At 38.6% G+C, this 12,303-nt stretch overlaps 1 protein-coding gene across 4 annotated transcripts in view; it reads left to right on the top strand.

The window, feature by feature from the left end:
* The window catches only part of LOC106050606 (anaphase-promoting complex subunit 4-like), a 129,525-nt gene that overhangs the window by 4,332 nt on the left and 112,890 nt on the right, over positions 1-12,303 (top strand). For all 4 annotated transcript variants that reach the window (XM_056006653.1, XM_056006647.1, XM_056006663.1 and 1 more), the window contains exon 10: positions 635-730. In XM_056006653.1, coding sequence (XP_055862628.1) covers positions 635-730 — 96 coding nt within the window. The remainder of the gene's footprint in view (positions 1-634; positions 731-12,303) is intronic.

The following is a 12,303-nucleotide window of genomic DNA, read 5'->3' on the forward strand; positions in this document are numbered from 1 at the left end:
GATATGCTAATTCGACCTTTTGGTCTTACCAAGTGGAGCTGTCAGAATATTAAATAGGATAGATCTTAATGGTTAGGGAATTCTGTGAAATGAATGCATCTGTTGATTACCTTAAGTTGCTTTAGTCAAGTCGCAGTTGTATGAGAATTTATCCCTTTAAAAACAAAGAAGAAAAAAAGCTTTCTTCCTCACTCTACTTCATCTAACCTTGGACAGTGTACAACCAGAAAGTGCTTGAGTACATCAATGTGTAACTTGTACCATTCAAGCTCTAACCTCTTCTGCAGAGGGGAAATAAATCATCTTTAAGACATTGCTTGAAATAACATTCTTTCTTTTAAAAAAAACAAATTAAATATGTAAGTCATTTTTATTAACTTTTGTCATAAAGAACTTTGAGTCATTTTAGATTCTTTTATGCCTTTAATTCTTTTCATTTGTCCAATTCTAAAGGACTTTGGTGTATAGGCAGAACATTTGTCATTGATCCATCCAGCTCTCATGGTCTCTCTTTTAACAATCTGTTACAACCTTAATAGATATCTAATGATAAATATGTATCTTGTATGCAATAGATTCAAAGTCAACACTTGAATTGTGTAAATTAGAACAAAATCCATTTCCATATGTCCAGGAGTTAGAGGTCATCATTGAACAGATGTTTGAGGCTTGGGAGGAGATCCTCAGGGAGATGGATTCCAAGCTTCTCAAGTTTGCTGAGTCCAAGAAAGTGAGTAGATTTATTTCTTCTGTCACTCTAATCTTTCTTACATTCTAGCTCCTGCCCCCCCTTCCCTTATCACCCCCCAAGCTGTCACTTTGAACACTTTTAGTTCTGGCCATTGCTGATCTATTGCTTTGTTACAGAAAGAAGAAAAACATTTATTATAAAAAATGTATTATGCCTTTTTTATTTCTTCCATTGTTTTAACTTTGGGTGATATATAGACAAATATATCACCCAGTTTTGAAATAAACTCATGCTGTGTCATTGACTTGTGTTGACTAACATGTTCTCACTACATGGATGGCATAACATATTTGTTTTAGCTTAAACTGTACACATCTATCACATCTTGGTTCTATCACACATCTCTATGCACTCAATAACATAATCAGTAAACATCTGCATGGACATACAATATATTCAATAAAATAGGTCACTACACTATCAAGCTGTCATATTTGTTTTCCACTAGTTACAACTGCTGAATATTGTCTCTCTATACTCCACATTGAAATGTTATTGTTGAAGCAACAGACAGAATAAGCTCAAATAATTTTCACTAAGACTTAAAAACTATTTTTCTTTCAATGGAGGTTGTACCTTTGTGGAATGTTTAGAATCCATCTGATCCCAGTATGGCTAACGAGAGTTGGTTGGTCAATAAGTGTTGTGTTTGGTTATCTTTTTCTTTTTTTTTTTATTGTATGACCTACAACAAAAGTTTTCAAGAGCTTAGTGTTCTATACTTCATGCAGTGCAGCAGTTTTGTGAGTCCTAGAATCTGGGAGAGGCAGCACATTTAGCAAGACATTCCAACATTGGTTCAATTAAGTCAACGTAATTAACTCATTAATGAATTTTTTCTTTGTTTCTTATAATTTCTCTCTCTCTTTCTTTCTCTCTCTCTCTCCATTTTAAATAATTTATTTTATGGTGCTGTCATTCTAGAACTATCTAGTAACTCAGTGAAATATGATGCTCTGTCTGGCTATCCAAGCTGAAGTTGTTTATATCATGTAACTCAACACGTTTTTGTGCATGGGGCTGCAGCGCAGAAAGGATTTGGGGAGGGGGGAGTCTTGTTACTACTCTAGAACTCCTCCCGTGGCGTCTCTCGGCAAGACACACTTGTTACTGACATGCCACACAATGTTGAGTTGGTAGACATAATCTGGCCGTGCACCTGAGTTCATGTTTAGACAGCAGCAGAGTCTAAGGATATGACTAGTCACATCTTGAAGAACACAAAGTGCTTTATCCTGTCAACAGTGGAACTAGATTCATGCTTTACTCACCCCATGCATCCACACACCTGATACAGTCTATCCCCGTGGTATCCTCAAATTATCCCGTTTTAGATTCTCTCATAAAACCTAAGTTTGCATTAAAGAATACCTTTAGTTTAACTTGCATTTTTTATATTCTTATATTCGAAAGCAATAACGTATGTAATATTTTGGATAGATTAGGTCATCAGTAAAACAAATTTTGTTTTATGCTTTGGCAACCAGGGGCGTAGCTGATGGGTAGGTTATTTTCGTGGGAAGTTGATTTGATTTGAAATAAAGCAATTTACCCTTCTTATCCCCCCCCCCCCCCAAAAAAAAAAAAAAACAACACAAAAAAAAAAACAACGGAGCATCAGTTTTTAATGTTTTTTAGTTTCCATACTAGTAGATGCTGCAACATTTACTTGTAACATAGAGCGAGCTAACAAAAGAGGTACCGTATTGACAAAAGTTCACATTATTTCTTGTAACATAGAGCGAGCTAACAAAAGAGGTAGGCCTACCGTATTGACAAAAGTTCACATTATTTCTCTCCCTTACTTTTCCGTGTTTTGGTATAAACTCAGATCTGTACTCTTTAACCTGTGGCGATCACCACTTGACCATCCCGTCCTCGTCGTATATCACTGCTAAACCGATAGCAGTCCCAGAGCTCATTGGAGGAACCAGTTCCTAGTGGCAGGTGTGATTCTGCGGTCCCATAGGGCGCACACAGACCCGGGAGGATTTCGTGCCGATAGCCTCATCGGGCACATGCAATTAGCATTTCGTTATCAGGGGGCGAGAGGTGTTGCGCCCTGGGTTCCGATCTCACTGGCCGTATCAGAAACCATTGCTTCATACGATATCGTGATGGGGGTCAGTTTCTAGGAACGTATAATAAATATTTATTTGGCCAGTGGCATGCATGTGATGGATGTCTCCGTATGGTGGAGACCAGCATGGCATTGTGTAAGATTTGATCTGTATAGCGACCTCACGTGTATGTGAAATGTGAGTCTAATGTTTAGTTGCTCTTAGTTTAAAAACAACAACAAGAAATAGCCGCAGTGGGAACGTGAGCCGTAAGACTTTTCAATGGGGCCTTCAATACGAGTATCAACAACGCGGCACAGTTGGAGGGGTGGGGTTCGAGAGATAAAAATAAAAAAAAATGAACAGGATATGTTAATGTATAGCCAAGAAATAGGCCGTGTAAGCTCTTACCCTAATCGCTCTCTCGAAGCGACTCTTATTCAAAGCATTCTAAAGCGTTGCCCCACTTAGCTTAGGCCTAGACTGGTCTCCTAGTCGACCATTCATTATTAGATTCTTTTAACTATTGTTTCGAGACCAATTCTTAGCCTGATGCCCGCCGTGGTTTGATAATAAATTCACGCTGCAATCTGTAACCTAGACTCTAGACCTAGACCCATAGACACTTGCTGAACGTATTAATAACTGACGTCAAGAGTTTTACTTAGCTCGTCATGAATTATCCTTCCTTAAGACTGTGGTAGAATTGTTATATATAGTTTAGTGTCTTCAAGTTCTATATATAGTTTAGTGTCTTCAAGTTCTATATATAGTTTAGTGTCTTCAAGTTCTATATATAGTTTAGTGTCTTCAAGTTCTATATAAAGTTTAGTGTCTTCAAGTTCTATATATAGTTTAGTGTCTTCAAGTTCTATATATAGTTTAGTGTCTTCAAGTTCTATATATAGTTTAGTGTCTTCAAGTTCTATATATAGTTTAGTGTCTTCAAGTTCTGTATATAGTTTAGTGTCTTCAAGTTCTGTATATAGTTTAGTGTCTTCAAGTTCTATATATAGTTTAGTGTCTTCAAGTTCTATATATAGTTTAGTGTCTTCAAGTTCTATATATAGTTTAGTGTCTTCAAGTTCTATATATAGTTTAGTGTCTTCAAGTTCTATAAAACAAAAAGTGTGGTGGCTGAGTGGTAAAGCGCTTGGCCAACGAAACAAAAGAATCTCGGGCTCGAATCTCGGTGAAGACTGGGATTTGGACTGGCCCCATAGATTGCTAGGTCTGAAAGGGGCACTTTCTTACTCTTACTTTCTTACTCTTACTTTCTTACTCTTACTTTCTTACTCTTACTTTCTTACTCTTACTTTCTTACTCTTACTTTCTTACTCTTACTTTCTTACTCTTACTTTCTTACTCTTACTTTCTTACTCTTACTTTCTTACTCTTACTTTCTTACTCTTACTTTCTTACTCTTGTGATGATTTGATCAAAGTAGATTACGAAAAGCAGTAGGCCTACCAGTTACGCTCCACTAAAGATGGGGGATGAAGAGCTAATATTTTTTTAGTTGCCAATAACAACTAGGACTTTTAATCTCACAACTAGAATCACTGTACGTGTGTGTACGCTTATAGAGCTTACGTTCTAATAAAGCATCCGAGTTTATGTTCGTCTGTCTTGGTGACCCACTGCGTTTAGTTGAACAGGTCTTTAAATGGGAACAAAAGGTGCTCAACTTGTGTGACTAGTTACTGTATCCCAGACTCATGTCCATATAAAGTTGTGCGTACGTGTGTCGGCTTCTAACATTGTGTCTTGCCTTTGTCTCCGCGCAGCATACAAATCCATTGTAATACACACTACTGCAATGAAGTAGAGAGACGTCATACACAAAACTGCAATGAAGTAGAGAGACGTCATACACACTACTGCAATGAAGTAGAGAGACGTCATGTACACTACTGCAATGAAGTAGAGAGACGTCATACACACTACTGCAATGAAGTAGAGAGACGTCATACACACTTCTGCAATGAAGTAGAGAGACGTCATCACACTACTGCAATGAAGTAGAGAGACGTCATACACACTACTGCAATGAAGTAGAGAGATGTGACGTTAACAGGTCATTCGGGGACAGTGGAGGGAAATTACAGAACTTCCAAATAATAGCCCAACATTTTAAAGTGGAGAGCACTTTAGTGACTAGTACATGGTGGACCAAAAATAGGGTTACTGTCATCAAAATGCTATTGAAAGTTAACTGTAACCTTACTTCTGGCCCACCCTGCCAAGAGATCCAATGCTGTTTACGTGTTTGCTTTGTGTATTTGGTAAATTGTTTTGTCTTGGCCTGGTTGAAGAAAGTAATCCACGTTACAAGAGTGTTTGTAGGGTTTCCTAGTGACATTTCTTATGGATCGGAATCAATATTTCTTAAACATTTTAAAATTTGAAATATTGCCGTGTGTGGGAGGGGTAGTAGCGTCACAATTAATAATATCATTCGGTTGAAATCATTGTATGTTTGACTGAAATTAATGACTTGTTTTCTTCAAATTGATGTAATTAAATACCATTGACCCCTGGGATTCTCATGCCCCCACAATCTCTCAATATTTTGTCACGTCATCGTTTGGAAGAGCCTGGCCAATCTTTACACCTTCATTCACTCTGACCCTTTGGGGGGGGGGGGGGGGGAGGGACTGGACTAAAAAGGGGGACAGTAGAGAAGAGACCATTATTGAATGGAGTCTCACCTGTTTCGTTCTACATTGTAACTTAGGTGGTGACTAGAATGGAGGTCCCACACCTTGTCATACCTGAGAGGGTCAACCCTGTCAGCAGGTTTCATCGTGTTTTTTTTTTTTTTTTTTTTTTGTTTTGTTTCTTAAGCATTACAACCCGGAGATTAGGCGCTATCTCTCGGTCATTAGATGATCACACTTCCAGTCCACTTAATGTCTGTAGCCATAGCAACGATGCTCTGTGTCTTTCAGATTCACTTATTATTACTTCCCTTTTTGTCCGAGTCCATAACTAAAATAGTCAGTACGTCGTTTTGAAATACTACAATTTGATATTGTATTTAAAAAGTAATAATATATATGTTTACAGAGTTGCCTACAAATACACATCTCTCGTATTTTGTACGCAAATGGACACGAAAAAATGCGATTTATCATCTGAAAATACGCATTACCCCCTCTAAATAAAAAAAAAATTATGTAGATCAGGGCGTCAATGCCTGGAATAGGCTATTCTTATTAGATCTACCACGAGATAGTATCACTTTTTTTTTAATGATTTAAATGCTTACTAGATTTTACTGACACACACACCACGGAGTTCCTTTCAGTGTATCAGTTTATATGAAGTGTCAAACTGATTGGGAATTAATTGACTAGTTCTAATTCATCTAGACTTGATCTTATAGGAGGATTATAGTATTTTAGGGGTGCGCAGTATTTATAGGAGGTGGGCAGTATTTTAGGGGTGCGCAGTATTTATAGGAGGTGGGCAGTATTTATAGGAGGAGTGCAGTATTTATAGGAGGTGGGCAGTATTTATAGGAGGAGTGCAGTATTTATAGGAGGTGGGCAGTATTTATAGGAGGTGGGCAGTATTTATAGGAGGATTGCAGTATTTATAGGAGGATTGCAGTATTTATAGGAGGTGGGCAGTATTTATAGGAGGATTGCAGTATTTATAGGAGGATTGCAGTATTTATAGGAGGTGGGCAGTATTTATAGGAGGATTGCAGTATTTATAGGAGGATTGCAGTATTTATAATGCCTTTTTTAAAAGTCTCTCCTCCCCTCCTCTTTTAAAACTGTTTTGCATGTATATTTCAAAAGTGATTCTTTTAGACTGTTTCAGTTTTGAAGGACACGGAGATCAAGTATATTGCGATAACGCTAACAGCTTGAAACAAAAAATTCTTATTTATCAACGACATTATAAATAAAGGTTATTAACAATGCAAACGAATCCGATATGAAATTTCTCATCTATAAGCCGACAAGAATCTATTAGTCTACAGTCTACACACTTTGGTTGTACAGTAAGAAGGATGTTATCAACAACTACAACAATACAACACTAAATGTTCTTGTAAGCTTGAGTAAATGTAAAGCTACTTAGACCACCTCTTTGTGTGTCTCCCCCCCCCCCCCCCCCGAACCGGTTCACCTCATCTCTCGGGTCAAAGTTCTCGTTTTTTTTATTTTGAATGTACCGATTCAAATATTATAAAGAACCATTGCAGCATTCAATTCTGCACACTGATCTTGATGTAGCTTCTATAATTCAATCTCATTAGCACTGGTCACTATTCTAATGTTCTCCGGTTATTAACAATTTTCATTGCCTGCACTGGACTCTTTTACTTCAGGTTCAATAAACTTGCTTTGAGTCCATTCTATGTATAATGCACTCACTTATCTCGTACTGCAATCAACGCTTTCATAAAAGTCTGTCCGTTTTGAACAGTGGGAATGGGTCTTGAAAGGGGGATAACCATTGTTCCGCTTATCACCCTAATTTACAACTTGCTCGTCGTAGGGCCCGGTATTTGAAGTGCCGCCACGGTGCGAAATTGAACACCGGACCTCCAGACTAAACAGGTCATCAGACTCTCTGTGTCTGGAACCAGAACACCGGACCTCCAGACTAAACAGGTCATCAGACTCTCTGTGTCTGGAACCAGAACACCGGACCTCCAGACTAAACAGGTCATCAGACTCTCTGTGTCTGGAACCAGAACACCGGACCTCCAGACTAAACAGGTCATCAGACTCTCTGTGTCTGGAACCAGAACACCGGACCTCCAGACTAAACAGGTCATCAGACTCTCTGTGTCTGGAACCAGAACACCGGACCTCCAGACTAAACAGGTCATCAGACTCTCTGTGTCTGGAACCAGAACACCGGACCTCCAGACTAAACAGGTCATCAGACTCTCTGTGTCTGGAACCAGAACACCGGACCTCCAGACTAAACAGGTCATCAGACTCTCTGTGTCTGGAACCAGAACACCGGACCTCCAGACTAAACAGGTCATCAGACTCTCTGTGTCTGGAACCAGAACAGCGTTAAGCGGGCGTCGTAAAAAAGACAACTCTTTGATACAAGTTGTTCGCAAGTGACGGCCAAAATGCATTTAAAAAGAGACCGTTGGTTTGATTTCTTTGTCTGTCTTTTTCGGACTATGTAGGATGACTGCAGTGATGAGGCCACAGACAGACATGCCTGTGTATTTAAACCCAGAAACACTAATAGAAGGCCAATGGAAGAAGCTACGTAATCCTTGTCTGTTGCTTCGTTTTGACTTTGGGTTATATAAGGAACATAAAGAAACATTCCACTTACGTTTTTGTTGGTTTGAAACGAGGGGTGGGAAGGGGAGGGACGTATTAAATCAAACTTATTTCGTGAATATCTATCTGTAGCTTGTGATTAAAACGAGTTGATACAGCTTCATGGCCGATGTAACGACTGGTTGTAGAGACTAAATAGTTGAAACTTGATAGATCTGAGAAACTCCTGTTTATGTATACAAAAGAAGGAATACAAAAAGATGAGGGGAGTACCGGTACTCAGGAAAAAATGTTGGGGTAAAGAAAAACAAGTAGGTTGGGGCTATTCATGTGTTAAATGATGTGCTTCACTGTACTCACCTCTAAGACGTATATATGGAATCTATAAGTTAGTTATACAATGTATGTTTATATATAAGACACAAACTGGAATCTCTATCTGGGTTGTACTGATATATTTTTATATTAAGCATAAGGACAGATAAAGTAACCACCCACTTTGTAACATTGAATCACTTTATAAAAATACGAAACAGCTAATGCAATGAAACATATCCACACGTAAGTATTGATTAATGTAATTCTAGTTTAATTCAACATTCAAAGCAGACGATGTATGTTTGAAATAAGTAGATTTTTAAACTCCAAAAAGAGCACTGATACATCTTCTAAACCAATCTAGATCTATATTTGAAATAAGTATATTTTTTAACTCCAAAAAAAAAAAAAAAAGAGTACTGATCATATATGTCTATGGTACTGCTATATCTTTAAACCTATCTAGAGCGAATACACATTTATTTCTCGCTTTTTTTTTCTCCTGTATTTCAGACAAAAGTTGTCCCTCGCTGGCAGCACTGTTTTAATGTTTTCATTCAGTTCACAGGGTTCACTTTTGTTTTCTCACAGTTTAATCTTTGATTGTCTAGTGAGTAGCTAGTGAAATGCTTGAAGCTGTGTTTGGTAGTCTGCTAGGGGGGGGGGGGGAGGTTTGGGTAAATAAGTAGATAACTCTTGGACTTGGTCGTATTCAGGAGCAGAATGCAAGATGAGGAAGTGACGTGTCAATATCCGGAAGCACTGTTATTCCAACAGTTGGTAGCCCCTGCTGGACTGGACCTTTGACTCGTTCTTGACTTTATTTACTCTTGCTTGCGTCACAGCTGGGCGCAAACAACACAGGGCGTCAAAGTAAATAAAAACCTGTTGACATCCATTGTGCGCTACTTAGGTGTGGAAATAAACAAGACCTTCTGAACGCCATTATCTCTATTTGGACGGCTTCTACTCGACCATTTGCTACCATTTTAGCATTGAAATGAGAATAAAAAATGTGCTAAAATTTAAACCATCCAAATTGTAATTAAAGTTAGTGAATATAGAGATGTAATTTTTCTTAGTCCTATATACATGTAAAGTCCTTTCCCATTTCTTGAGTAAGAATCATAATATAGATCAATGTAAATAAATATGTATGCATTCTGTTATTATAATTTTAATTCTAAATTCAGTCTTGTCTTTTCTTGCATAACTCAAGCTTATAGCTTTGTCTTGAACTATAACTTCAGCTTGGGAACAGGAGTAAGCGTTTACCTCGAATATTGGTCTATTTACCACATTCTCAGACAGGTCATTATATTGGTGTACCCCGAGCTAGTTCTCTACTTTGGTTTAGTCAAAGGTTTGTCGTATTGGACTAAGTTGTTTTGAACAAAGTTAATAGCTCGTCGGTCATCAACAAGAGGCCCCCCCCCCTTTTTTTTTGTTGCTAGTGGAAATAAGCCAACTCGAAGTGGCCACATTGGGTTACTTTTGTGAAACCAAACGTCGACTATCTCTGAATCTGTATGTGCCGTCGTCCTTGGAAGTTGATACATAGGTCATCTCTTCAAGTGTTCAGATCGTCGCAGTTCTCCCCCTTTAGCGCAGCCTAATTGTATAAGGGGGGGGGGGCAGAGTGGTCGATATTAATCTTAACTCGAGGACGGGCTTATCTGAGCTAAATCGGATTTCGCCTCTTGACCAAGAAAAAAAACCCAAAAAACTATTGTTTCTTTGCAGTATTGTGTATCTTGCTCACTGGAGATGGCGCCATAACTCTCTTGGGGAGCCTTGGGTTTAGGAAGAGGAAAGGGGAGACCACCTCGCGAACTACGGGTATTGTGTCCGGGGCAGTGATCAGGCGAGTTATAAAATGAAATTATACAATATTCCCGCTGAGAGGCATTATCGTTATTGTTTTTTTTTTTTCCTAGCCCTATCCATGTTACCCCCATCTCACTGCCCCTGTCGTCATGTTGGTGGGACACCATTGCGCGATTCGACTGTGTGCGGCGGTCATCATATACATTGTTACCCGTCCGACGCATTGTTGGCGTGTCAGCTCCCCATGCAATTAGTGCACGGAAGCCGGGCTGGCTAACCACGGTTTAATTTCGACAAGTTTAAATAAACTGTAGGGCCGGTGGCTGCTTTCCCATGCCTGTCAACGTTATGGCCCGGAGTATAGTGTTGCCCCAGACTGGTTTAGTACAAATCCTTTACATCATCCTCAGAATAACTGTAGCTTTACAGACATATAATAAAATAGGATTAAATACACTTTGTCGTCTAAGTCATTCAGATTTCCAGACGTTTATATGTCTATATATACAGCCATTACATCGTTGTGACTAACTTCTCTCCCACAGTACAAATCCTCCTGTCTCTAGCATACACACGAGTTAAAATAAATCTTGTTTACATACACATAGAAGTACACATAGAAGTACACATAGAAGTACACATCTATAAGACGACATTCGGAACTTGTTACATAAGCAAGATCTCTGTTTAGGAATACGTTTGAACTTTGACTTTCTGACGCTATAACATCCAGCGCATTAACTTGCTTAAAAATATTATTCTTTTGAGAAACACTCTTTCCAGCGTGTTTACTATAACATGTATAGTGTCCTCGTCTTCATAATGCTTTCTAGTCCCATTGGAACACAAACTCATTCGAAACGTCAATAGACATTTATCTCATTATGTAACAAAAAAAAAAGGGAAGGGGGGAGTAGAAACATGAAAACAAGATTAGGATTTATACTTAATACAACAGAATGCCATACTACTATGTCGTCCTTTCCAAGAACTTTACTTGTATTTTTGTTGAAGCTATAGTTGGAGTATTTCGAAGCTGATTGGACTCATTGTATTTGTGTCTGTGTGTGTGTGTGTGTTAGTGGGGAGAGGGGGCACATATTTAGCTACATGACTTTCAGAAGACAGCAGGGCTGCGGGGCTATAGGCGATATGACCTTTGAACTTTAAAAAAAAAATACAAAGTTTATTTTTTTTTACTGAAAATGTTATCTTTGATCACGTGACCTTCACGATTCCATGTGTGGTCAAGTGAAACAGGAAGAACGCTGACCCATCCTTCTAACCTGCTCAACCCATCGCCCACTTTTTTCCTCCTGGATATCATCATCCATTACGACATCTCAAGTACTCTGTGTCTGTTGCCGGAACCTACTGACCGCTGGTAGCCACTTGTCCAGTGGTACACATGGTCATCATTTGCTGTAGTCCCTAAGGTACTTGTGTTACTTGAAACTATTCTCTCTTCAAATGTTCCCACACATACATAGATCCAGTGTAGGCCAAGAATCTGCTAGTCCATTCCACTGTACACTTGAGTGCAACTCTCCCGACAGTCTCGCCTTGCTGCAACAATTACAATCATTCACTTCATAAACAAGGTGACAAAGAGTTAAAAGGCAGGGTTCAATATTTTTTAGAAAGAACATCAGAATAACAGTGAAGAAAGGTGAAAGAAGGTTGACGTATCTTCTGTGGTGCCCCAGCGGTCCAACAGACCAAAGGATAGGTGAAAGTGAATGTGAAGTTAGATGTGAACTTGGCCTAACTGATGTCGTATAATGAATATCTAATTGATATTATTGTTTTCTAAAGGGTAAATCTAAACTTCTTCAAATCCTCTAGAAAAACAAACATTTCAGTATAAAAAAAAATTCCTTTAGAACTTTGAAAGGTCTAAAATATTATGATGTCGGATTTTCACTATCTTTTCTAGTTTACGCGATCTATACGGGACGGACGGACGGACAGATATTCCACACAAAACTAATACCGTCTTTTCCCCTTTTGGGGGCCACTAATAATACGTCGCTTAGATATTAATATAATATTAGTGCTTAATATTGTGGTATGGCTT

The sequence above is a fragment of the Biomphalaria glabrata genome, chromosome 1 (assembly GCF_947242115.1).
Source record: "Biomphalaria glabrata chromosome 1, xgBioGlab47.1, whole genome shotgun sequence".
NCBI classification, from domain to species: Eukaryota; Metazoa; Mollusca; class Gastropoda; family Planorbidae; genus Biomphalaria; species Biomphalaria glabrata.